General features: G+C 44.1%; 3 protein-coding genes across 7 annotated transcripts in view; 2 read left to right on the forward strand and 1 right to left on the reverse strand.

Annotated features, from left to right (window-relative positions):
• Positions 1-12,301, forward strand: part of MITF (melanogenesis associated transcription factor) — a 104,182-nt gene extending 91,881 nt beyond the window's left edge. For 4 of the 5 annotated variants that reach the window (XM_017835142.1, XM_017835143.1, XM_017835144.1 and 1 more), the window contains 5 exons: positions 534-651; positions 3,848-3,904; positions 4,993-5,068; positions 6,059-6,206; positions 8,295-12,301. In XM_017835142.1, the coding sequence (XP_017690631.1) occupies positions 534-651; positions 3,848-3,904; positions 4,993-5,068; positions 6,059-6,206; positions 8,295-8,696 (801 nt within the window). In that variant the 3' untranslated portion in view covers positions 8,697-12,301. The other variant, XM_017835145.1, reaches the window with a different exon arrangement.
• Positions 12,302-18,080: 5,779 nt separating this feature from the next.
• On the reverse strand, positions 18,081-25,222 carry LOC108507287 (2-epi-5-epi-valiolone synthase-like). Its single transcript, XM_017835136.1, has 5 exons — positions 25,053-25,222; positions 22,072-22,705; positions 20,257-20,490; positions 19,347-19,599; positions 18,081-18,667 (listed from the first exon to the last, which is right to left on the reverse strand). Exons 1-5 carry the CDS (start codon positions 25,220-25,222, stop codon positions 18,567-18,569), a joined length of 1,392 nt encoding a protein of 463 aa, XP_017690625.1. The 3' UTR covers positions 18,081-18,566.
• Positions 25,221-27,403, forward strand: part of LOC108507288 — a 36,429-nt gene continuing 34,246 nt past the window's right edge. The window contains exon 1 of the mRNA XM_017835137.1: positions 25,221-25,233. Within this exon, the coding sequence (XP_017690626.1) occupies positions 25,221-25,233 (13 nt within the window). The remainder of the gene's footprint in view (positions 25,234-27,403) is intronic.

Genomic DNA, 27,403 nt, shown 5'->3' on the forward strand with positions numbered 1-27,403 from the left:
AACAAGTAATTGGGGAAACTTAATGTAAAAATAATCTTCCTCCCACTGGTGCATGTTCTTGTTATGTAAGGCAAAAAACAAAGTAAACTGAAATGTTTTCTGTGTAGGTAGCTTTCAAATCACATGAAAAATGTGATTAATTAATACAGTGTTCTTCCTCAAGCATGTGACAACTTGCAAAGTACTTCACTCACATATCCCTGGAAAAAGGGGAGCTTTCTCCCAGAGAGTTCTTAGGCTCTTTCAGATGTGACAGAAGTGTTGAGGGTACAGATGTAATAGCTTTAAGTGAAAAATAAGGAGCAACAATTACACAATATCATCAGGATTTTACCTATCTTCTGTCTGCATATTTTTGAGGAGATGTTTTGTTCCTCATGCCTGTGCATATCTATGTGAGTTTTGCTGACCTTCTTGCACTCTCTGCACATGGAAAAGAGCACAGATTTCTCAGCAGATCCTGACTGTTCTTCTGTACAAAGGCATTCATAAATGCAAACCAAGTGATCTTTTTCCTTGTTTATCTTTTGCAGTTGCCTGTGTCTGGCAATTTGATTGACCTTTATGGCAACCAAAGCATGCCTCCTCCAGGACTAAACATCAGCAACTCATGTCCAGCTAATCTTCCTAATATAAAAAGGGAGCTCACAGGTAAATACATCTAAAATACCACCTTGGAGTAGTAGTATAATTGTTTTGAATTCAAGTGATATTGGACATAATTTCTGAGAAAGAATACATGGTTGAATAGTTACTTTTTGCTTTACAGACCACTTTTTTAGCAGATGTATTAGCCTGCCATGCAGTTGTGTTCATGTGTGGGCACGTGTGTGTGCACTGTCACAAGTTAAGATTAAGTCCCCAATTGTTACAGTCGCACCTGCTTGTTGAAAATGTGACCCAGGAAGTTTCCATGCATCTCTTCCAGAGCTGTTTTCTAGTTTGGTCTTATTGTTTGGTCTGTCAGCACTAAACTTTAACAACTTCACATCTGGAGTCTCTGTGGGATTCATGTTGAGGAATAATACACAGTAGAGGACTTACTGTAGTAGGAAAGAGCAGTAATGATCAAATAACTTGTTTTAATATGAAATCTGGAGATGTAGATCCTATAAAATGTAAAATTAGGCACTGAGGGGGGCTGGAACTTGATGATATTTAAGGTCCCTTCCTTCCCAAGCCATTCTATGATTCTATGAATATGCATCTCTAAATTAAGATGAAAATTAAGTATTCCTTTAATTTCTTGTTATGCCAGTTCCTCCAGCAGTGCTCTAAAAAATCTATGGGAGGCAGGGGGAGGAGAGGAGGACATTAAAAGCCTCTTTCTCTCAAGCACATGTGTAGAGAAGTGAGATAGTTCGAAGCAAGTAATAAGAAGTTTAATATTCTCAAGCATGTTTTATTTTGCTTCACTTGAAAGGATATAACCTCACATAGGGTATATATACAAGGTAAGTTTGTCTGCAGGTTGAACTAGTGGAGATCCATTCTAGAACTGATGGCAAAATCATCTTAATACCCAGAATTGGCTGTTCTTAAGCCCAACAGGGAGTCACTGACTGTATGCAGTAAGTTGGAGGCCTGGTTTCTTTTCTTGTCTATCATCTTTCTGGGTTTCAGTTGTGAAAACTCACAGACTGACTCAGTTGCAAAGCAGGTTCTGGGCAGGAATTAGCTTAAGTAGAGCTGTTTTAATAGGCCAGGAGTCAGCTTCTCAGGAGGAAATGCCACATCTCTGAGCCAGCGGGTATTTGCATTTATATGACTGCACAGATTTTGAGCTCAGCACCAAAAGAAGACACACAAAGTCCAAATTACAGGTAGTTTCATTGCCCAAAGTGTAGAAAGTTCAAGGAGCTTTAGAATAGAAGCTGAAGACCCAACTTGGATGTGCAAGCTGCTGGATTCACTGCAGATGGTTGTGTAAGACTTCAGGCCAACAAAGCAGAAAGAGAGGAGAAATAGTGAGTAGTCTTATGGAAGTCCTTGATACATCAAAACAGAACTGAACTAAGTTACATGTCTATATGCTACACTCACCAATACATACAATTTAGGGGAGTGCTTTTTCTGATCAAAATACATGCTAGCTGATTCAGGGCAGGTTTAGGTATTAAATTCAAATTTAACAGCAGTCACTTAGACACTGATCTACCCAAGCCTTTGTGCACAAAGCTCCATTGATGGTGCTTTCTGACAGCCAGTGATTTTAAAATCAGCATGTTATTGCAGGCAGGAGTCTGTTGGTTCTCCTTTTCCTGATTTTGTTGCTGGAGCTAGGCTAGAGAGAGTTGCAATATTTAAATCTAGCATTTGGCAGAAACTTTTCTTAATCCTACTATATGCCAAATATACACCAAATAAATACCAAAATGGTAAAGAACCCCCCCAAAAAATCCAACCTGTTATGTCAGCATCTGATGTTGATGGTTGTGGGTTCTCAGCTGTAGTTACTGAAGCATTTATTGGGAATCCAGCTCTCCCAGGAGTGTGGTTTCTATCAGTTTTGGCTTCACAAACCTCATATCTGTTTAGTAAAGCAGTGTCAGATTAAGCCCAAATTTCATTAAGACATTCAATGATCTTTCAAGCTTTTGGGGGGATCCTTGGGGAGCCTGGCATAGAAAAGGATATGTCCTGTTGTACTGCATGTAATATTGGGGTACCTCTGTATTCTAAGCAATGAAGCACTCCAAGGGAAACCCTTAGCACCTGTTAATTTGAATTGGATGGGACATAATCCGTATTCCTTAGAAATAAAATAGTACAGGAAAGAAACTTATTGGAGGCAGTGAGGGGTTGTTTCCATAATGGAATGTATGATAATACATGATAGACTCATTCCTCCTCACTGACTTACTGTGAAACTGCATAGTGCCTTGCTGGTTTGGGGATTTAAAGGCAAAAGGGCAAGGATTAATGACTTCACCTTTAAAAAAAAAATAAAGTGGTAGAGCAAACATGAAAACACTTAAAATTGCTCGAGAAACGTAAGATCAAATGAGAATTGTAAATAACAGATTTAGTTATGTTCTTACCCAAACTGTTGCAAGCTGAAGTTAATAATTATATAACACTTATAGAATATAATAGCAATAGTAATATAATAATAAATAATAGGTAATAAATGTGTGGAGTAATGTTAGGAGCAGTTCTGAGTTGAGGAGACAAATTCTGTGCAGCACGGCTGTCATTAGTTTTCTTTTTGCTTTTCCTGAAGCATAACCCTTTGTTTTCCAGCTTTGTTGCTAATGAGAGTATTGAATTTTTCATCTTTTTTTTTTTCTCCTATATAATAGGAACAATTAGTGTAGCTGGAAAATACAATCATAGTAGGTCACTTAAGTTATCCCTTTAGTGCTGCGGTGATATGTGTGCACGTGCCACAGAAGGCCATATCCTTAATTCCAGTGAGCAGAGGCTCTGACTCCTGCCTGCTTCACATCCTGTGCAGGTAGCAATGCCATAAGCATGCTGTCCCTCTGGTTCAGCTCCCGTGGGACTCGTATGTAAACGTAGGAGAAGGTATGTTGGATTTCAGCAGCTTGTTGTCCTCAAATACCTTGCTGAGTCAGGGCCTCCGTGGGAAACATTCTCATCGTGGAAGTCAGCCTGGGAGGTGTGGGAGGAGACGCTCTGCAGGTGCAGAGGTGAGGCTCAATACCAGTGGTTGTGTTTTGGCATTCCCAGGCCCTTCTCACTGCTTGGAATGGGCATAGTAATGGGTGTGACAAATATCGATCAGCCTTCCCGTGCAGATGTTTCACAGACTGAAGCGTGGTGTTTGAATTATTTTTAATTCTAATTACTTCATTCACATGCACAGCATGTATTTTTCCTACAGAGTCGGAAGCAAGAGCGTTGGCTAAGGAGAGGCAAAAGAAAGACAACCACAACTTGAGTAAGTTTTGGTTCTTCACATTTTGCAACAATTCGAGGAGTACTGAATCCCTGCCTCCCTGTTGTTCCCTGAGATGCAGTGCTCCAGCACTGTATGTAGCTCACTCTGCAAAATGTGGATATTTCTCCACATTTCTCCAACAATTTTGGGCACTAAATGTTCAAATACTGATGATTTAAATCTGAATGAGTCACTGCAGGTAGTATGTAGTATTAGTTTGTTATGTTATGCCCACAGATCAAATATCTCAAATTCCTGTGAAATGTGTGCTTAAATGTAGTACTGAGTTTTAACTCTGTTGTTTTTTTCAATAAGCCAAGTATATGAGTGGATGTTATCAATGGAATTGCCTTGAACAACACGTGACTCAATTGCTTTTAACAAATCCACCTTGCACCATTTGCTTTTTTAATTTTAATTATTTTTTAAATTAGGTATGTGGTCAGTTTGTGACTTTAAACAACAGTTTTGATCCTCAGTGTGGCAGTTTCATAGATTTCATTTTGAAGGGAACTCATATTTCCAGGCTGGAAAAAAACATTTTAAAATAATTAGTATCTTATGACTTAAAGAATCCTTAAGTTGTCTTTTTATACTTTATATTACTAGAAAAAAGGAACCATTTCATGCCTTGAGCTATTCAGAAGCCCTTTCCATAGCATGAAAAAGTAATGCTGGAAAATTGATATTTAAATCTGACTTTAGGATCCTCAAAATGTTGCATTTGTAAGAGTACTTTGAAGAAGAGACTGCCCTTTTTCACTATTCCTGCTTTGGGATTTCCTTGAGCATGTGAATATTTGTTTCTGAATTTGTCTGTGATGCTTTTCCCTAGGAAAATGTTCTCAGTCATCTCGATTTTTAGAGTCTCAGTTTAACTCTGCCACTTCAGCAGTCCCAAAATTTACAGTATAGACAGAACTTCTGTCTTAATGTATCTGTGTGTAGGAGAGAAAATAAGTTATCACTGGATTTTAAGCTTCAGGCGAACATTTCAAAGGTGCTGAAAGAAACCTTTGATGAAATAGTTTGTATGTTGTAATTAAGTGTGAATATTACTTGTAACACTTGTGCTGTTTTTCCTAAAGTTGAACGAAGAAGAAGATTTAATATTAATGATCGTATAAAAGAACTGGGCACCTTGATACCCAAGTCAAATGACCCGTAAGTGTAACGTGCCCGGGGACTGTGGGAGGGAGGGGTGAAAGGGAAATAATCCTAGTGGAGAACAAGAATTAAAAAAAAAAATAAAAAAAAATCCTGTTTTCTTGTTGCTCTTGGTACTCTGTGACTGTAGAAATCCTTGCAGGTTCCATTATACTTTTTTAAAGATTGATTTGGGTTTTTTTTTTCCACTTTAGGAACCTGCTTATGTTTATATTAATTTGATGATTTTTGTCACAAAGCTGAGGTTGGTGCTGGGAGTGACTGACAGCCTTACCAGAGGCTGAACTGTGAGGGTGGGAAACCATAGTCTGGTCTCACTGCTTAGCTGGTTGCTTGTCTTGCCAAATGATTCTTTTAATTAATTAGATGTCATAGCTTGACAAGACAGAAACAGTCCCTCTTTCAGTGAAAATAGAGGGCAGTTCATCTGATAATTTTATAATAATTTTACTGCTATTAGCTTGTCTTCACACTTTCCCAATGCCGATTCAGTAGCAAGGAGCCCTCCTTGCTCTAGAGTTTGAAAGTCTCACTTAAATCTGAATCAATGCCCCGTGATGCTTCTGGGGAGAGTTTCCAGTGTTTTAAAGCAGTTGCTCATGGAGCAACTCACAGCTACTCTGCAGAGAGGCTCTGCAGCTTCCTCAAAGGCCAGAAAACCAGTATTGCTCAGTATCAACCTACGGGACAGGTGGATCTTTGCTGATAGCCTGCAGACTATTTGTTTATTTAAAGAAAGTAAGATGATGTGAGGAGAAGGTGATGCAGCACCCTCTCCCTCTGAAGTGAGTGTGCTTCCCAAGAGCAGCACTCCGGCCCCCTCTAGTGCATTTCCAGTGCCTTCTGTGTCCATAAACTTGGAATTAAATATTATCTGGGTGTTAACATCTGCATGAGGTGTAATCACAGGTATGGATGTAAAGGGAACAGCTATGAAATAAAGCCTCCCCGAGGGCCTTATCTTTTCCTTTTGTGTTGATTCCAAAGGGATATGCGCTGGAATAAGGGAACGATCCTAAAAGCCTCGGTGGATTACATCCGTAAGCTGCAGAGGGAACAGCAGCGCACGAAGGAGCTGGAGAACAGGCAGAAGAAGCTGGAACATGCCAACAGACACCTGCTGCTCAGAATACAGGTTTGCCAATAAATATGCTGCAAGTGCTCTTCGTGTTTGCAGCGTGTGACTGCAAATAGTGGTGACTGAAGCTTGTTTGTAGGGGTGTGGGTTGGAAGGAACCAGCATTTAAATTAACGGTGACCAGTGCTCAGATGAGGTTTTTCCAGAAAAAGCCAAGGATACATTAGTTTAAAGAAAAAAAAAAAATGGAGTCCTAGCGCTCTAGTAGAAGTACTTATGAGTAGTCTGGTTTTGTTCTACTATGGCCCACATTAGTTGCAAAGCATACTATTAAAAAGATTTATATGGTAATACATTTTTCTGGGTGCCGGGCCTAAGGAATTGAGACTTCATAAATCACCTGTTTGTTGATATTCATGAAATTCAGTTTGGCTGTTTGGGAGTTTTCCCCATACCTTGTTGTACTGTAGGACAGTACAACAGTTCTCCTCAGCACTGAAAAGCAGTAGGTGGCACAAATATGTTTTCTCTGTGGGTTGTTGCCTTGTTGAATTCACCCTGATTCTAGTGTTCTGTGCTGCACAGAGATCTGAGGATGAGAACTCCATTTCTCTAATTAATTCCTTTGCCTTCACCTCAAGCTGGATAGGCAATCTTAACCTTGCAGCCTACACAACTTTTGTTGTCACCTCTGTTCTCCAGGTGGGCAAAGACTGCTGGATATTCCCCTCTCTCTGAAAAAGGGTAATTAGTGTATCTAGAATTGGGTGTAAGAACACATGACATGGAGACAGTGATATCCCAGATATCCTCACGTTGCTGCTCACCTGCAGTGCGAACAGCTGAGCTCTGCATGGAGCTGCAGTGTGCCAGGAGACCCCTGAACCACAGCCCAGCTAATCCACCAAGGAGATAATGAAGCTACAAATACCTGGGAGTCAAGTGTGGAAGTAAACAGCTTTAAAATAGAACAGGCTGGGTTGAGCTTCAGTGCAGTTTTTGTACTTGGTTGAGCAATCTGCTTGTTAGAGTGAGATGATAAAAACTCACAACCTTTCTGCAGAGCAACATCAAGCAGTGGTGTTTCAAAGCTGAGATCACTTTTTAAACATCTTTCATCTTCCTTTGCATTATCCATTTTCTCTGACTCCTTCAATCAAAATAATATAAGACCCAGACCCTTGAATAACAGACAATACATCTGGCAGCAAATGTGTATTTTCCCTTTTTGTGTCAATTCTGATTAAGCACAGAATAAGGAACTCCTGATTTTGGCACATTAGCTGATGAAAGAAGTGCTTTCTTATTCCACCTTCTCTCTTCATCTTGCAGGGTGCCATTGCAAGCTTGTTGTCTTGGCTCAAAAATGGGGGAAAGGGCTATTAATCAACTTCAGTGACAGGAATATCCAGGAACAGCACAATCACAACAGTGATTGTGATTGTCTAATATAAGTAGAAGCAAAACATCTCTTTTACTGATGTATTCATGAAAGGCCATTTAAGTGAATTCTTCTATTATCTGTTTTCAGTCAAGTGCATCTGTATGATTAAATGTGAAGGTGGGATTTAAACTTTCTGGGGAGATTTGAAGAATCCTGGCTGTGTGTGAAGTCTAAGGCCTTCCTGTGACTTGCTTGTTTTATTTCAGTGCAGAGATAGTGTTGCTCAGTTTTGGTTGATCTCTTCAAGCTCTGCTAGACTTGTAGAATTAGAAATGTCCCTTCCTATAGACCTGCTATGCCTTCACATATGACTTTATAAAAGTAATAAGCATATGCTTCTGCTATTTCATTTTTTCCTATTTTTAAATGTTTTCCTCACCATATGTGATGCCAAACTTGCCTATCCTGGCACTGGTTTGAGAAAGAGGCCTGAGGGGGAACATGTCTGTGCTACAGAGCACTGGGTTTTGGCTCTGGTGTGGGTTCTGAGGAGGAGTGTGAAGGACCTGTGTGGGGTGATGTTCACCCACCTCTTCAAGAGACTGATGTTCAGGTGCAAATTTGCAGGGCTGGAGTGTGCAAGGTCACTATGGGAGAGGGATGTGTACGGGAGAAGAAAACTGTAAGTTGCAAGGTGAGTGTAAGATGACAGATTTTCCTTTCAGATTTTCTCTTAATTTGTCCCTTATCATCCTTCACAGGAACTTGAGATGCAAGCTCGGGCACACGGACTGTCCCTTGTTCCGTCTACAGGCCTTTGCTCCCCTGACATGGTCAACAGGGTCATCAAACAGGAGCCTGTGCTGGACAACTGCACCCAAGACATGATGCCACACCACACAGACCTGTCCTGCACCACCACCCTCGACCTCACTGACGGCACCATCACCTTCAGTGACAACCTTGGGAACGTGACTGAACCAACTGGCACGTACAGTGTTCCTGCGAAAATGGGATCCAAACTGGAAGATATCTTGATGGACGATACCCTCTCCCCCGTTGGAGTAACTGACCCACTACTTTCCTCCGTGTCTCCTGGGGCGTCGAAGACGAGTAGCAGGCGGAGCAGCGTGAGCATGGAGGACACTGATCATGCTTGTTAGCATATACTTGGCACACCATTCATAAACTGCTTTGGTTCTTGATCAGTAGATGAAATAATTTACCTTTTGTAGAATTTTTTTGATTTTTTTTTTTCCCTTGTGCTTCATCAGTGTGTGTGCGTGTGTGTACATATTATATATATAGGATTTTTTTTAGAATTTTTGTGAAGAAACTTGTATATTCTATTTTAAAACTACCAACGCCTCCAAAATATTGTACAGCATATGTACAGTATCTGTGAACTGGATTCGCCAAGAACTTTGAACTGGTCAAATCTACTCAAAGCAATAGAATTACAGATGAAGAGTCTGTTTCTACTCGGGGGGGAGGGGGCAATCGTAGGATTGTAAATGCAACCTATTTACCTGGAAACAAAATGTAAAGTTAAAGAATGTAAAGAAACCAAAAAAAAAAAAAAGTCCAATTTGTAATTGTATTAATTGAATAGTGCTGCCTTAAAGATACAGTGTCCCTCAAATGTTGGTCTTACATGACAAGTGTTTAGGGAAAATACCCACCCTATTCCACTCAGAATACAAACTAAAACCAAGTGTTAAGACATCCTGATTGTGTTGATTGTGATATAAAATGCTGTTGCTGAAACTGCAGGGAGATGTGAGTGTCTCAGAGTGTTGTTTAATTTTACTCTGAGCTGATTTGGGTTTTCCTTTTGATCACGGTTCGAGTTTTTCCTCTTAAATTTTTATTTTGTTTTGTGACACACATTGGTGGCTTTGCCAACAACAAACCAAGCGGGAGCACTGTAAGTTGGAATACACTCTTTGGACAAAAAAAAAAAAAGGCATTTTATCAGCTGGGCACATTATGTTGTACATATCTAATTGGCTTTATTTTATTTTTTAAATTGCATTGTACAGTTTCTTTTGATTTGCATGGATTCCTTAGTTATCCTCAACTTTTTGTTTTAAATTTATTTGTATTTCATTTGTAAGATTTTTGCCTCTTAATATTGCAACGATTTTTTGACATTTTTAAAACTCATTGGAAGTTTTCTGCGTTCTTTGTAAACACTTGAAAGGAAGCTTTTATGCAGGGTTCTGTGTTTTCAGAGAGATTTCAAGAATATTTTGTATATTACAGTCTCACTTTGAAAATGTTTTTAAACGCATTTAAGGTAGAGTAAAAATTTAGATTAGGTAATAAAACAACTCTGTAGAGAAACTGAACTTACATATTTATTTTTAGTGATACTGAAAAAAAAAGTAGTAATATGCTTGGAAACATAACTATGTAGTTAATATACCCGTTAGAGCAATTTGTGTTCTATTTCAGCACTGGGGCTGACATAAGAAAAAAAAACAACAAAAAAAAAAAGAGTAAATTACTGTATCTGCAAATAACTGTTACTTGATAACAATGTTATTAATTTTTAACATGCAACCATGTTGTAAAAGTAGTTCGGTGCATTATCTACTCAAGTGTAGTCCTATGCAATAACGGTAGTTTTCCTTGTATTATATCCAGCCTAGGTGTTTCACGGAGGTGACATGCGGTGTTCCGAGCTAGACGGAGGGAGTGGATTTCTCCATGGCAGCCTACAGCTGACTCGCAGGCGTAGCTCGTTCAGAATGAAGTGCCTTAAACTCTAGTTGTAGTCTTCCTCGACTAGCACTGACTGAAGTGTGGCGTAGGAGAGAGCTTTAGGGTGGTGGTTTGTAGGACGTTGAGGTGTAGCATGGTGCCTACGTGTAGAAAACAAGAGCTTCCCGTTCTCCTTTGTGCTACACTGGAAATTCCATGGGATGAGTGCGACGGTGAGTGACTTGAGTGCCAGTTTGGGAGGCTTTCCAAGGGAACCTGGGGCTCGGCAGTTAGTGCTCAGAAACCAAATGTGAATTGGGTGGTGATGGGGCAGCTGGGGACAGTGTCAGGAGTCCAACTCAAAAGCTTCTCCATGGGAGAGTTCCTGGTGTCCCTGCCGGGCACCACTGCTCCCGGTGTGGATGGCGGGGACACAGCTGCGGTTACGGTACTCCGGGGTCTGTGTGTTGCTCTTTCTGTGGCTGTGCTGGTTGTGTCCGGCCCTCTCCCTTCCTGCTTGAGCCACCAGCTATGTGTTAGCGTTGATGCAACCACCGGGTTGTGGCTTCTTTCTTTCCTTTGTAGTTTTTGAAGGAGGAGCTGGAGTTAGATTGTAATGATGCCTCTCCCGCCCCCTCCCCCCCCAGCCCCAGACAGCTTTTGGGAATGTGTCTTTCCTAGGGTAGAGAAGCTCTGGCCCAGGCAGGACCCAGGAGCCTGCAGGATGCACTGTGGCCACCATGGTCCTCAGGCAGGGAAATGCTCCCAGTCCCTGCAAGGCAGCTGTGCCATAGTCAGCTCTGAGTCGAGTATGGGGGTACAGGCTTCTGGTGCTGCTGTTTGGTTAGGGTGACAGGTGAGAAAATCAGGGCTGTAAAAAATGCTTGTAGCTGTAACACAGACCTGTGTTACCCTCCCCCATGAAAATGGGATAGCTCTGCAGCATTGGTACAACAAATCAGGGTGTGCACGCTGGAGTGTAGTAACTGAGAACCACTGAGTATATTGAATAAGGATTTTGGTTTGGTGCCTGTGCTGGACATTCAGAAATTCAAGTCTAGACTGTGGTATATTAATATTTTTCGAGTTTATGTGAAACCACTGGTACTCATTGACAGCCATGACTTCTAATTCTTAGCTGTGTCTGTGTGGAGGTGAGTTAGGATTCAAGGCAAACCATTATATCAAGAGCTGGATTCCTGGATAAAAGTCGCTGTGGCCACAGCAGCTCTGTTGTGTGCTCCCTGTACCTTGTGTTGTTCTGGGGTAACATACAACTCTGCTGTGCCCTGCTCACTCTTCACCCTGCGTTTCCTTAGGCCACAGCCCTGCTCTGAGTCTGCCCACCCTTTGAGTGGTGACACTGCAGTGGGGACACCTTCTAGGAGACACAGACCCCCAGGTGGGTGCTAATGGGAGGTCCCTTTGCCCTTTTGGGCATCATGGAGCGTGTGGCTGTGAGGTTTTGCAGGGCATCGGTGGCAGAGGACAGAGACAGCGATTACAGGCAGGGTTTGGCATGGACTGGGTGGAGTGAGATGGACAGAAGTTGTTGCCCTCTCTGGGGACGGTGACTCGTGTGACGCTGGGCAGCGACGACTTCCCTGAGCAGGTGGGTGGGGAACGACCAATTCTCACTTTGCCAAACCCGTGCAACAGGCAGGGACATGCAGAGTACCATGAAGTTCTTCCTTACTGCTTTTGGCCTATAAAGCAATATTTAACTCTTACAACCTGTAAAGCAAAAAGAAGGTACATGAGGAAAGCACAAAGCACAAAATAATGCACTTACATTTATGTTGTTTGACATAAAATGCACTGGGGGGGAAGCTGATGTTGATAATAGTATGAATACCTATATTTCTTGAAAAAGTGACATTAATTACTGCCTCTTGCTATGATGCTTGGTACTGTAATGTTGATATTCATCTGCTGTTGACTGCAGCAATAATTTGTGTATGGTCCATAGCACTGTAAATTATGGATCAATTATTAATGTATCCAATGAAATAATTTGAACTGTTGTTCTTGATAGATGGATTAAAGCATTTGGTTTTTCACATATGTCTGTGTAAGTCACTCGTTTTCCATGTGGGTGGATCTTGTTCTCCTGTGTATTTGAAGTCCCTGCAGTGCTCCTGTGTCTGATGGATGTGTCCATGTCCCTGACCTGGTGTTGGTTGGCATCCCTGGTTGCACCAGAACTGTCCGGTTGTGTTTGTATGGTGGTAGCACGGGAGGATGGAGCTACAGATCAGACCCCACTTGGGCTTTGCAAACACACACCAAGGTGGAGAGACCTGGTGCAGCGTAAGGAGTAAAACAAGTGAGTGTGGTAAAATGTCATTGCCTCTCCCCACTCATGGGCTCCTGCCATTTGCCTGACTCCCTCCCTGCTTCTGTGGGCGTCTGCCAAAACCACCCCTGGCAGCACTGCCCTTTGCTGCTCACCAGCACCCTGTGCCAGGCGTGGGCTCAGTGAGGCCCCTTTGCCCTGCTGTCACTCCTGCAAGGTCACCCACCCCCAGCAGTCCTATGCAGGAGCCCCTCACTGCCTTCTCCAGCTGACCTGGGCATGGGATCCCCATCCTCCCTGCGCTCATGCCCAGGTTCCTCCTCCCAGACCTGCACTCACCCACCATGCAAAGAGCTGCTCCTGGGTTGTGCTGGGAGCTGCAGCTCGTGGTGATGAGGAACCAGCTGGAGTCTTATTGTGTCTTGCTATCTTCATTATTTCTCCCTGTCTCTGTTGCTTTCATCCCTTCTGGTCTCGTTCTTTGACAGGCTGTCGCTTCCTGTGCTCACAGCATTGAGTCCCTGTGTCTCTGTGGTCCTTGCTGCAGCAGCAGTGGAGGTTCATGAGTGTTATCTCATGGGTTTGAGCCCTGAATGCAAACAGAAGTTTGAATTTGGCCTGTGTCTTGAAAGTCTGATACCTATTAGGAGTAGAAAATACCTAATTCAGTTGAAATTAAAAATTACTGGCTCAATTTAAAAACCAACCCAACAAAAAATGCAGACTCTGCTAGGACTACAGCTGAAAAGACCGGCTCCCTCTTTGTAGAAGATACTTAAGTAGAAGCTTGTGAGTATTTCCAGTAGGTTTTGTAATGTAATTTCTTTAGAAATTCAACATACTATTAGATTGTGTCATTGTAATACTGCAGTAGGCAATATATATCAGCAGTCTGGGTTATAATTTCTAATTTAAGTTTGAGTTCTTGGATGTATTTTGGCTTGCCTTTGGTGGTCAGTTTGGAGTGAATTTCTTCCTTTGGGTGGGAGCACCTCGAGGTTTTGGCTGGGTTGCAGAACCCAGGAGGAGCAGGAAGAATACCTGTCGTGGGAGTAGTGGCTGTAGGCAATAGCTCAGTGTACCAGCAAAGGAGTGGTGGCAGCTCTGCTTGCCTTTTAGCTCCTTTGGACAAACCTGAAAAATTCTTTGCAGGGTAAGAAAGTGGATATTAAAAGTACGTCCACCTATGTCTGGTGGGGTCTGGTTTGCTGGAAAGCCCCGTGGCTGGGCTGTGGGATGGGGCAGGGCTTGGCTGTTGTGTGGTGGCACAGCAGGATGCTGCCACTGGGTCACCTCCTCCTGCTTTCCTTCTGAGGAGACCTGGGAGCCTGACAGCTCCCAGTGCCAGGAGGGAGATGGTGATTGCCCTGTCTCAGTGGCTTCAGCAGTGCTGCTCCTTTTGCTCTCTCATCTGGGGGTGGTCCCAGCACTGAATGATGCTGTACCCTGTTGCACCAGCTCCTTTGAAATGCACTTGTTTAAAATTGCAGGGTAATGGCTTGAAAAAGTGTCCCTGACTTGTTAAAATCAATGAGGCTAAACAGGATGCTGCCTTAGAGGTTAAATGTGTGTGCACTGACCATCACCCTTGTCTTTGCCTGTGACCACAGTACACACTTCCTAGAAACTGCTGCATTTTTAACTCAGTTTTTGGGAGCTGTGTGTCATGTGCCGAGGCTCACGTCTCTGCCGAGGCCTGAAGCTGCAGTTTCATCCTGTTTACAACATTTTCACCTAGACTGCAAAGGAGCAAGAAGGCTTCTCTGAAGTCCATCTGTACTGAGCACAGATGGATTCCCTGGAGAGAGGGCAGCTCCCAGCGCCTCGTGCTCCTGCTGGTTTATCCCACCCTGGCAGTTTCTGGAGCTGAGCTTCCTGAGGCTGAAGCCCTGTTGTGCCCTGGTATCATAAAGGGTTCCTTTGACAGACCTGCATCTAAATATTGATTGTTCTTTAATGTATTTATAAAAATCACCGTGGGGGTGATGCACACGGTTACATACTGTCAGTACTGTCTCAAAGCAGGGTTTGGTGGATGGGGCACACAGCTCTGGGGACTCTGGTCTTGCTCAAACACTTTGCCTGCTCTCGTGCTGTTCAGCAGTGCCTCTCCAGAGCTCCGTGCTCCCCCTGGCTTTCCTCCTCTCCACCTGTGATAGCAGCGAGTTAGACATTAATTAAAAGAGTGGGGAACAGCACACTCTTGTGGGGCTGTGTCTTTTCCAGCTGCCTGGAATGAGGGCAAGCTTCTCTCGGTGGGCACAGATGTGCCACCGTGAGGATTTCAGCAGCATCTCCCTGTGGTGCTGCCTTTGTTCCACCCCAGCAGCTCCATCCTGGCAGAGGCCGGCAATTCCACCTTGCTCTAAGGCGAGTTGTGATTTAATTATGTCATTTGCAAATCGTTGTCTCTGAATGCAGAACATAATTCACAGGCTGGTGGATCCCTGCGAGTGATGGGCTCCAGACAGGCAGGCACAGAGGAGTTGAGCATCTGTTGACTTGTCACTGTTATGGTCAGCACTGTTTCTTTAGCCACTTTAAATACATTTAGTCAAAATCTTTTATTGTCTTCAAAACCACTGGTCTGATTCTCATTTTACACTGAGTACATTGAATGCTACCGTTCACTGGGCATGAGTAATAACTGTGTAGATACTCCTTTTTCAGTCCTAGAACCACAGAATTGTAGACTGGTGTGGATTGGAAGGGACCTTAATTAACCTTTGTCTTCTTTTTTCCCTGCTGAAAAGCAGTTTATAGAGCAGGTTGTTGCAAAAGAAATTACTTCAGAACATGTAAATAATAAAATAATTTCTTGTTCTCTGACCACTAAAGTAATTTTGTTCAAACAAATCCACAAAGAACTTGCACTGCTGAGGACCCAGCTGGATCCTACAAGCTTTCCGCTTTTCTTTTTAGAGTCATGCATCATAAGAGAATAAGCAGAGATTTTTTAGGTCTAATATAATAATTCTATTTGGAAAAGCAGGAACTAAATCAAAGCTGAATAAATGGAAAGGAATTAAATTCATGCTAGACATTAAAAAAAATGCACCTCAAACAATGAGGGGTATTTTTAAAAGTCACTGTTTTATTAATAATACTTTCCACCCCTTTCCCTTGATCTTTTGATGACAAGCCTGACAGAGGCACTTTTTATCAGACACTGAAGCAATTTTGCTGCTGTCATGTGCCTTTCTTGATACACACGTATTAGTCACGCAGCCGTTTTATGTTCTTTAGCATATTTTAGTGTATAATTAAAAATGTGGCTGTCTGCTACCAAGCAACCAAGCACGTCAGGGGCTGATTGTGTTCTGTCACCCACAGCAGAAGGGAGGGCAAAAAATAATAATAATCATGTGTTCACTTTTCAGTCTTAATTGCGCTCCAGCTCCTTGGATATGTTGTTACAGACACGCCGGCTTCTGGAGACGGAGGCAAAGCCGATGGCTGGCAGGTGGTAGCACATCAGTCCTAGATGCTGGGCTTTTAATATGTGTGTGTGGTTTTGTGACTCTTCTTAGTTCAGTTCACCTGGACCCTGCTAAGCTGCACCTTGGCTTTCCGTGGAACTGGAGAGCTAAATGCTTTTGGGCTCCTGAGAGTCTCTCCCTGGACATTTAAAATAGGAAACTGAAGTTGGATGTTTGTCTTGCACCTCCTCCATGGAGGTAGATGGGAGTAGGACTGCTGCATGAAGGACATTGACTGTTGGGCAGACAATAATCCTGTGCTTCATTCATTTCTAGGTTATCTGATGTGAAAAATGGCCCACCCAGATGCTTGAGAGGAGGTAAACTACTTGCAAGTGTGCTCAGGTGATCACTGTAAGCACAACATCACATCCTCTCCTGTAGGCACCTTGCCCCTCAGACTGCTCTCCCTGGGGCTCTCTCAGGCTCCTAAAAATTTTGGGTCACAGAATCACAGAATGTTTCAGGTTGGAAGATACCACAGGAGGTCATTTGGTCCAACCTCCCTGCTCAAGCAGGGTCATCCTAGAGCACATGGCACAAGACTGCATCCAGATGGTTCTGGAATATCCCCAGTGAGGAAACTGCACACCCTCTCTGGTCTCTGTTCCAGCGCTCGGTCACTGCACAGGGAAGAAGTTCTTCCTCGTGTTCAGGTGGAACTTCCTGTGCATCACTTTCTGCCCGTTGCCTTTTGTCCTATTGCTTTGCACCACGCAGCAGAGCCTGGTCAATCCTCTTGACACCCTCCCTTCAGATATTTATGTACATGGGTCCTCCCTGTCTCCTGTTGCACTGTCCCTGTCCATTCTAGCCAAGGCTGGCAGTGCCAGTGGATCCCTGCGAGTGGCAGCGATGCTCTCCCGACTGCAGGACCCGGCTAAATGAATCTTTGTTTGATGGTCTGGAAAAAGGACACAAATTCATTGATATCCTCAGCCCCAGGCTTATTTAACTTGGGGAATTATGGGGTTATTTCTATGGGAAGTTGTGGCTCTAAGGATGTGCTCTAAAAGCTGTGTGCTCCTTGGTAAGATGGTACCATCTGTGTGAAACCCTGTCCTGAACCTGGAGAGATGCACTGATCTGGAAAAGGGCTGAGGAGGGCTTTTGGTGTATTTTTAGGCACATCCTCTGCAGACTCAAGTGCAAAAAGGAATTTATTATGTCAGCTCTATGCCTCACTTCTCCAGTCTCTTTCTGTCTCTCAAGCATGTGCAAATGTACCCAAGTACACACTGCAATCATTATTCCAAAAGTTTTTAAATTTTAGTAGCTTTTATTACTTTAGCAAAACAGAAGTAAGCACATCAGCAGAAACTGGTGTGGAAAAAAAACACCAGCGGGGAAAAAAACAAATAATGCTGTAAATAATTCAAAGTCTGTTTGTTCGTTGCAATTCCTTTGATTGGACCTCCAGGGAGAAGGATGGCATTGCCTTTATTTTTTTCACCATCAGCATCCAATATATAATCTGCTCTGAGTCTGCCAGGATCTTGAGACATGACACTGAGGCTGCTTGAAGATGATAAACTTGCCTGGACTTCTCTAATTTCTCTTGGTTTTCCCCAGCTGGCCTTAATCTAATCAGAAAGGGTTGTGATGGGGAAGGAGCCCCAGACAAACAGGTACAAGGAGAACTGTGGCAGATGTGGGGACACTTGGTGGTTCTGAAATACCGCCACAAGCCCAACTTTGTTCATAGGCACAACTGCTGCAAATTGTGTCCTATTTGTCAGTCCAGGGGCTTGCAGGGGTTGCACATTGAGACCACTGCATACATTTGGGCAGCAAGAGGGGCCTTGCCAGCACGTCCTCAGTATCTGAGAGTCCCAAGACATAGAACTGCCATGCTGTCAAGATACAGCTCCCATTGTGGTTCACATCAGCAGTATGCACTGATCCGTGGCTAGTGATGGTGCCTGTAATCAGAGTGTGTCGTGCAAAGTCTGGCAGATTAGTTTCTTTTTTTGCTGGTTTGAATGAGCTGAGAAAACAGGAAGAACACCAAGAGGAAAAGAATAATGCCAAAACCAGTGAAGGAGATAATATGATCTATATTTTCTATGAAGGAGATAATTTTGCAGAGCATGGAGATTGTGCATGGTGCCATGCCATGGTCTGTGAGCCAGCTATACCCATACCATGGCTGTGAGTCAGCTACACCTACCCCCGTCAGGGGTCCAAGCACAAGCAAGGGTAGGATACCACTGGGAAGGGCCTTGGCAGCCCCCAGCTTGGATTAACCAAGTGAATGAATAATCGTGCTCACATTCCCCAAGAGGAGACAGCTTGCTATGAACTACACTACAGGCACTTGGTGGTTTCACTTGTGAGTGTTCACTTCTTGAGCATCGATAGATTCCCTTTCAAACAAAGCAATTGAAAAAGGTAAATGGGGTTAGATGCCAAGATTCTTCTTGTTCCGTGCTCTGGGGTGTATGCAGTTTCACACGTGCTTCTCTGTTTATGTTGTTTAAAATTCAGTTCTGCCCACTAATTTACAGTGGCAAACAAGTGTGGGGCAGGACATCAGCTTGGGCTCGCAGCAATCAGAGAGCAGCCGGCTCTTCCTCCAGCACCGTCCTGCAGTCCCTGACCCACAGCTTGTATGCTTTCTCCAGGGTCTCTTCACTGGTGTCATTGAATATCTCTGGAAAATAAGAGTTGTAGTTAACAGAACATCCAGAGGAGCTTTTTCTGCCTGCGCACACTGACTGAGGGGGACAGTCACTCCTCCAGTTTGTGAGAGTTGTTGTCTTATGGGTGCATAGAGACTGAGCTTCATGGAAGTAGTCTGGATGGATATTGATGCCAGAGTTCACAATCTGGTCCCTTGCATTGCTTCTGTGTTAGGGATTGGTTGGTTTTTATCTTTAAATCTTGTAAGTAATAATATTTCATCCCAGATACTGAACAGATACTATTTAGTTTTCAACTATTAGTTCTAGGCACAGTATTACACTAAATTCCTTTTGCCAAGGACTATTTAACTAATCTTTTCAAGTACAGCAAAGGAATTTTTTTCCTTTTTGACCTTGCTTTGTCTACCAGAGCACTGTGTTTACCTGTTGGTTTGCGAACACCTTTGCAAGGTGAATTGGTTAATTATAGTATGGTTAATTAGGCCTCAGTCCTTAACAGAGTTCTGGTGGTTACACATGAGACGGATCCCATCTCTCAGTGGCTTTATCAAGATGTGAACAAAAGCACCAGAAAACCCAGAAATGCAGAGCTGCAAACCACAAGGCACGTTTTCCAGCATGCCCCTGTGCTGGGATGTCCCCCAGATTCCCACTCTGGAGGCTCCCTGGTGTCCCTCACCACCGTACCTGCTACTCCGAGGCCGGTGGGCAGAGGCATCCGGGGCTGTCCCCCGCTGTGCTTCAGGCGCTCCCTCAGGGCTGTCTTGATGAGGGCCCAGCTGCAGCCGCTGTGCCAGACCGGCAGCTCCAGGCCCCTCATGCACTGGAGGATCTGCTCCCTCTCCTCGGCGGCGATGAGCCCCCGCGCGTGGGCCACGTACGTCATGAATGCCATGTCGACGTTCACAGCCTCCCCGTGCATCAGCGACGGCAAAACCCTCTGGAACACAGCAAAGGTGGGTGGCAGAAAAAAAGGCTTTGGGCTGGCAAAGAGGAAATAAGTAGGTTTTTTTCTAAAATTGCACCTGAAAATTGACGCTTGACTCGCTGCACTTGCTGGTTGTTGGCATCTTGTGGTTTACGGGTTGCGAGGGTGATCTGTTTTACATGTGACTAATTACATCTAAAATCTCCCATAGAGATCCAGGATTTAATTCTACTTCCACCCAAATCACTGATAGAGCACCACAGGATGGAGGGAAGAGCACTGTATCTTGTCTCTGAACAAGTTATCCCCCTCATTCCTCAGTGGCAATTTCTCCCTGGTAATATGGGCTATGGTCTCTATGCCTTTGTGCTGTTACAGCTCACGTTGGTGATTTCTTGTAGCTTCACTGAAATCTGGTCATCTCTCTGCTCCAGTAAATTCCCAGTAAGAAGTAACAACAGGCCTGAGGTCTGAATAGGAAACATGGGTGGAGGTGTGGGGAAAACAGCCTGTCCAACAAGACCAGGCTGCTGCATTGGCTGATCTGGGGTAATGTGCAAATCTGGAGTTTAGCTCAGCTCCTTTTCACAGAGTTTTCATGCTGCCAATTGATTTTTTTTTAATTTTTTTATTTAAAATGGATGTTGTAATATAAAGTCTTTCACTCACCATTTCCAGCTCTGGACTTATAACGTGACCAAAATCAACCAGTCTGTCCAGGTCATCCTCCCAGAGGTTGGGAGCCAGCTCCTCCAACATGGTTTCAATGGCAATCCTGGTGGTCTGCAGTGCAGCGTCCCCGTGGTCAGCAAAGCCACTGCAGGACTGGAACTTGGTGTCCAGAAGGTATTTACCGTGGGTCTTGAGCAGGTCAAACAGCCCTTTGTGTTTCATAAGGGCCATCTAGGACAAAGAACAGAAGAGGTAATTAAGGACAATTGTCTGATGTGCTGTTGGAAATGAGTGTTTCAGTAGATTGGACTGTAATATCATGTTATATACTAGCAAAGAAACACCCGCACACCTGGTACACAGAGTTCTGCCTCTGCAACCTGAAAAAATGTTTCTGCAGACACAGTTCCTGGTTAGCTTGGCTGTGTTTGGTGTGTGTCCACCAGGCCTCTAAGGAATGTGACCTGGCGGTGTTGCACATGTTTTCAGCTGTAGTGAGTGAAGCTGGGTGCAAGAGGCAGCGTGGAAATGCCCAGTGACTCTGGCAAAATGCCAGAGATTATGGGGAGCACTGGCATTCAAGTTCCCTTGTTACTGGGCAGTTCTGCCCATGCTGGGAGTTTGCTACGTGCTCCCACATCCCAGCAGATGGTTTGGAACAAGCTTTGGTTATTTGTGTGCTTGGAAGGAAACTAGAGACTAGATGGTGGCCACCCCCAGGACAACTCACATCTAATCCTTGGGGTTGCTTTTCAGGCAAGGGAAGGTGGGAAAGCACTGCAGTATAGAGCATATGAGGGTTTAGAAGTGAATTACTTGTTAGAAGTACATATTTTTCTCGCCCCAGATTCGGGCATTAGCCCCTTCCTGCAGTGGGGAATGGTGACCTGCAGGTTTCCCAGTGCCTGCCAGAAACCTTCAGATATCCTCGGGACTTCCCACTGTGCAAGCACTGAAAAATGCTGATGATGAACTCATCTCTAATACACTTTAATAGCTTGAACTCTGCTTTATCAAAAGTTTCCAAAGCTCTCCAGGCATAAAGCCATTTACTGTGCACTTTCCAGGTAATTTTAGGAGTAGAATTTGCCTCACAGGAGATTGATTGACCACACTTGACATACCCGGTGAGGTAGGTGCAAATGATCTTGCAGATTATTAATCCCCAGTATAATGAGCCTCAAATTCTCTGCCAAGAGTTCATTATAGAGTGCTATGGATCAGACTCAACAGGAAGATATTCCTGTGTCTACACCTGGCCGTGAGTTTTGGAGTGTACTCTGCAGGGTTAGCACTAGACATTGTGTGTGAGGGGTGTTCCAACAAGTTTAGCAGCTGTAAAAAATATAAATGTATAAACTCAATGAGAGTTAAAAGTCACTGTGCAGCCTTGATGGCCCACCTTGTTTTCTCTAAGGTTGTTTATACAACACCATGGATCCTGCTGGACATTTTACCAGCATTTCAATACTTAAAAGGGGCTTATAAGAAAGATGGGGACAGACTTTTTAGTAGGGCTTGTTGTGATAGAACAAGGGGTGATGGTTTAAACTAAAAGAGGGAGATATAAGGGAGAATTTTTTCATAATGAATGTAGTGAAACACTAGAACAGGTTTCCCAGAGAAATGGTAGATGCCCCATCCCTGGAAATATTCAAGGACATGCTGAATGGGGCTTTGAGCAACCTGATCTAGTGGAAGGTGTCCCTGCTCATTGCAGAGGGATTGGACTTGATGACCTTTAAAGGCCCCTTCCACCCCAAACCTTCCTATGATTTCAGTTTAGAAAACTGCACTTGCAAGAGCTCATACCTTTAAGATTTCCCCGAGGCCGTTGGAGATGTGCCGCCGGGGAATGCTCTGGATGAAGGATCTATCCAGGAAGCTGGCTACTGGGGGGGTGTAGCCCCCGAGCTTGTTCTTACACTGCAGGAAATTCACCCCGGTCTTCGCCCCCACGCTGGCATCAACGTAGGAGAGGAGGGTTGTTGGGACCCGAATGTAGGGGGTGCGTCGTCGGTAGAGCGACGCGGCGAGTCCCACGATGTCCAGGCAGACGCCCCCTCCGATGGCGATGATGGGCTCGGTTCGCCTGTCGATGCTGAAGTCTTGGACTTCTTGCAGGATTTTCAAGACCAGGTCCATGGATTTTGTTTCTTCGGTGGTGGGCAGGGCGAGGATTCTGTGCTGAACGTTGTTCTCTTCAAAGTATTCTCTGACTTTGGAGCCATAAAGTTTGTCAACGACTTCATCTATGACGACAAAGCGTCTCGGTTTCCTCTTGCTGGTGGCGGCGAGCTCTAGTTGCTGGGGGTCGGTGATGTGACCCCAGAGCAGAGTAGTGTTAGAGGGATCCAGAATATTGTATGTTTCTACCACCTTGTAGCAAAAATAGATGGGAGCTTCAATTGTCCAGGAAATCCCACATTCGGAGATGCACTCACCTCTGGCAAGGGGCAGAAAACAAGGTTTGAAATCATTCTATTTTGTCCTTTGCATGTCTGAACTAGTTTAAGGATGTAGCTGGGAGGTGAGGAATGTGGAGTCTCCTGCCCATGCACTGCTGAAGCGTGGGGCTCTGAGGGTGGGACACCCTTCTGGGTGTCAGGGCTCAGCAGCTTTAGTGCTGGAGAAGCTCTTCCATGTCTTAGTGAACAGTCAAATGGCTGAATTCCTACAGGGCATTGAAAAGGTGCAGAGCAAGAAGGGCTGGAGCGTGTTTTCTATGCTGGAAGTTGAAAACCCCATAAAAAAATCCAGCTCAATCATTTTAGCTTCCAAAAAGGGAATGAGGAAGAGAAGAGGTGGCCAAAATTTTCCGAAGTTTTTATGGAGGAAGCATCCTCTGACAGTATATCTAGGTGACAGGAGTTGATTCCTTCCTATCCATCTACACACAGCCACACACCTCCTTACAAATCTGTGTTTCTAAAATGCTCCAGTTGAACCAGTGGATCTCTACCTCGAAACAGGTATGATAGAAATAGGAAGTGCTCCCAGAGAGGGAAAGAAAATTGCTTGAGGGTTGTGAAACTTTTCCGTACTGGAGTTTTCAAGATAAATAAAAGGCAGCATGCAGCATCTATCTAAACCAGCGAAGAACAGAGCCCTACAACCCAGTTATTCCTTCTGTGGGACGGGGGAGGCAGGGGAAAAACAAGTTGGGAATCAGGAAAGGAAGGAAAAAAAAAAGGGAAAAGGAAACAGCAAAATGTATTTGATACAAGACCATTTCTTAAGCTGCAGTTGGGTAAAAATGAAAGTTTCCGTGAGCCTTTGTTTTGTTTTTGAGTGAGCAGCTGGCTCAGATAATCAGATTTCCCTACATGTCCAATTTCTTTTCACGTGCCTGAACATTCAGTTATATTTCTAAAGAGATGCCTCTCTGCTTTCTTTACTAATTGTCTCTAAATCTATCCTTAACCTTTATAGCTGTTAAAGAAAACCAGTGAGGATTTACACCTTTCAGAAAATCTCTTCTGGGCTTTTAAAATGCAGTATAACAAAAAGCATCATCGTGTATATTTTAATGCACCAAATGTCTACCTTATAGCTGTACCTCAACTGCATGTGCATCCATCTCTGGTGTGTGACCCTTCTAAGAGTCAGGATTGTTTGGAATGTTAGTTGGTAGAGTCAGCTTTGGGTGCTGGATGGCACAACCAGTACCCATTGCAACCCCTCTGCTGGGTGAAAATCACAGTGAATTTGAGGCTGAACATTCCCTCGCTGGAGTATATGTCAGCTGAGAATTTTTCTGGGTGTTCTTAGGCCCTAGGTTCATCCTGCTATTGTCTGAGCTCCAGCAGACTGCTTTTGGGTCTGCTAAAGTCCTGCTCAATCTGCTGCAGCTCTGCCTGAGTGATGGTCGCGTGTGGTCACTGCCCACTGCCAGCACTGGTAAAGGTTCCTCTGACCTCACTGAGAAAGGGGTTAGACTTGTGCCTTTAAAATCCAACCATGACAAATGCTAGAAAACTTCTGATATGCAAAGCAGGATTGTATTAAGAAATATCTGCATCACAAATGGGGGTCCATGTGCTCATGAAAAGGAGTATTCTGTAATTAAAGGATGATTAACCAGAGAGATGTAATACCAGCAAAGAGCTGTATGTATCCCTGGGGGAAATTTATCTCTCTGCTCTGTCTGAAGCAGCATTAGGTGACTTCTGCAGTTTGAGAGATGTGTTAAGGGTTTTCCTCCTGTCAGGGGCTGTTTATTTTTTCCACCTACCCATTTCATTTATCTTCAACCACCTCTATGAACTTGTCTATCTCCCATGCCTGTGCATCAGCTTTTGCACACATAGATTGCAGGTACACAGGTGGCAATAAAAAGCCCAAGTGCAGCATGCAAAAGTCCCTGCATAAGCTTTTCAGAAGTTTGAAGAAACTTCCCATCTACAAAAATGAAGGGTGTTGAAAAAATTTCCTCTGCAACATGGCCAAGTTGTGCCAAGGAGAACAGCCAACTACCTGTGCTGCCACGCTGCAGATGTTCTGAGGGCCACATTCACGGGGTCATACACGTAAGGGGGGTTGGATGGGGCTTTGAGCAACCTGATCTAGTGGAAGGTGTCCCTACTCATGGCAGGGGGGTTAAACTCAATGACCTTTAAAGGTCCTTTCCAACCTGAACTATTCTGTAATTCTGGAACAGTGAGTTTAAGCCGCAACGGTGCACAAGATGGTTTTTCCATCTGAAATGCATCCCACTGGGAAGACCACCAAGTTTGGCCAGCCAGAGCCATCCAGCACAGTCGCCAGCTAACAACACGGGCTCCTATACTTACATTTTTGCCTCAGAGAGAGTGATCTTGTCCTCACCATTGGCAAAGGTTTCTCCTTTCTTGATGCGGCACCACGTGCTCTTGACTCGCACCAGCTGGAAGTCTGTCTGCTGGGGCTCCTGGGCCATGGTGGCTGGGACTGCTGGAGCACAGGCCTCCTCCGACACCGGCATGCCTCCAGAGGGTAAAATCTCCCTGTTCAGGGTTCTCCCATCACTAGGTGCCTCTGAGGTGCTTTTTAAAGGCTCCAGGTGACCAGGCATTGGAAGGGGAGGTCTTGTCTCCACGGGAGAGACTAATTACAAAACTGAGATTATCTAATCTGGGATGCATGTGAGGGGTGGTAGGAACGTTTGAAGACACGTGAGAGTACCAGGATGGGGTTGTGTAATCAGCTGGTTTTATAATGCTTAAGATGTACAATAGGAGTGCATATATTAGCTTCCAACATGATGCCCTACAGCAAATTTAAAGTTATGAAAGGCAGTTTGTGTGATTCTCCACATCATTCAGGAACGTCCTTTGCTGAGCAGAGCCTCTGATCTGGCTGCAGCTCTAAGCTGCTCTTATGGGGTGAGACAGGAGCAGATACCAGCTGGGGTATCTGGGGATTGATATTATCTGGTTAAACCTCTTTTGAGCTCACATTCCCGGGATTCTCTTGAATTGAGGAACAAAATGATATATACACATTTTAGCCTTTATGGTAGGTTGAAAAAAATGATCAGAGAGAATTTATCTCCTGAAGGGCTGCTTGGGGCATGAGCTGAGTTTTGATCCCCACGTGTCCGAGGGATGCACAATTCACTTTTCCATATAATCTTCCATTTGGGGCTTTTGGAGGGCCTCGGGCTCAACTTGCCACACCAAATATTCCCTTGGTGTATAGTTCTGTGTGCTGAGCACAGGAAGATCTTCCTTTGATTTCACCAGCAGTGCCTGAAGGTACAAACCCATCTTTGTCACCTTCTTGGCAATGTTTCTGAAAGCTGTCCTTGTTGAGAAACAAAGATCAAGAAAACCAAAACCAGATGTAAAAGAAGAGGCTGGAAAAAAATGGGTCTTTAAGAACCCACTGGACAAGACCATTTCTTTAAAGGCTTAATTGCGGCCAAACTCACTTAGGAACCTTCATCTGTCTCAAAATTACTCTTGGGAATGAGCTAGAAGAATAATCTCCAAAGCCACATAGCCCTGCTTCAGGAAGAGTCTAACTCCTGACTCTAGGTCTCACTTCTGGCTTCATCTCTGGATGACAAAGAGCTTTGCCAAGAGGACACTTTTATCCCCATTTTACAGAGGAGGAAAACAGACTCACAGAAGTGAAACAACTTGCCCAAAGTCACCTTCAAAGCTAGTGGATGTGGATTAGATGGCATACTTAGCCTGTTTACAAAATACTCCTCTGACATTTAACTCCAAATCTAAACACAATTTGGATTGCTTTCTGCAGGAACTGCAATTCTAATGCAGCTTGTTGTTTACTAAATCATAAAACAGAATAATCTTAGGTATACCAGGAGGTCTGTCCTCTTCATCTTGTTTATTTGTTTTAATTAATAGAAATTCATTCAGCGTTGGGACTTACTTTATTTGCTTTTCTTCTACTCTTTCATGCTGTGCATTTACTTATTTTTCACTTATACTTCCATGTTCTATTCTGGGAGCACTGAAATGTCTTCTGTTTCATTTCAGAAGCTGACAAATTAACTTTCCAAAGTCCCTCTGCTTGCCAGCACCAATGACTGCCATGTTCCTGTACCATCCATCCTGCAGAGGGGCTGCCGAGAGCCTTGTGTGAGGACCTGTCACCTCCCTTGCGCAGCCCTGGGCTCTCCGCAATCTATGCAGGTACATTGGGTTGGTCCTTGACTAAATGAGCTCAGGGTGACACATCTCAGAGGTGAAAGATGCTGTTCATGTTATGAGGGAGTCCATAATTCTCCATTAGCTTCAGTTTGTGTTTCATCTGTGTGAAAAGGAGACGATCGACCTCGGCTCCATCAGATGCTATTTCATGACTTTGCTTTAATTCCTCACCAGCCTTTTCTGCCCCAAATCTGCTGCAGACCAGTGAAGGCTTTTGGATACCCTGGATGCTCCCACTGATTCCTCCTAATGCCTCCCTTGGCCCGTGCAACCCTGAGACCCTTTCTGGGGCTGCAGGTCAACTTGTACCCAAGTGACATAACCTGCCCCAGCCCATGCAGAGACCTGGACCCCAGAGCAGGGGTTGCTCTAATATTTGGCTGCACGGGTCAGTAGTGACCTTGTAGATAATCTGGGGTTCAGAGTCCTGGGACTTTTTTGGCCTCATACTTGATTGTTTAGCTGGGAGACATGTCTGTGGTATG

The sequence above is a fragment of the Lepidothrix coronata genome, unplaced genomic scaffold (genome assembly GCF_001604755.1).
Source record: "Lepidothrix coronata isolate B3197 unplaced genomic scaffold, Lepidothrix_coronata-1.0 Scaffold249, whole genome shotgun sequence".
NCBI classification, from domain to species: domain Eukaryota; kingdom Metazoa; phylum Chordata; class Aves; order Passeriformes; family Pipridae; genus Lepidothrix; species Lepidothrix coronata.

Coding starts and splice junctions, on each gene's coding strand:
- LOC108507287 (XM_017835136.1), bottom strand. CDS start 25,222: ATGCCGGTGTCGGAGGAGGCCTGTGCTCCAGCAGTCCCAGCCACCATG. Junction 20,491..22,071: donor GCCTCGGGGAAATCTTAAAG/GTATGAGCTCTT, acceptor TCTTTGTCCTAG/ATGGCCCTTATGAAACACAA. Junction 19,600..20,256: donor TAAGTCCAGAGCTGGAAATG/GTGAGTGAAAGA, acceptor GCTGTGTTCCAG/AGGGTTTTGCCGTCGCTGAT.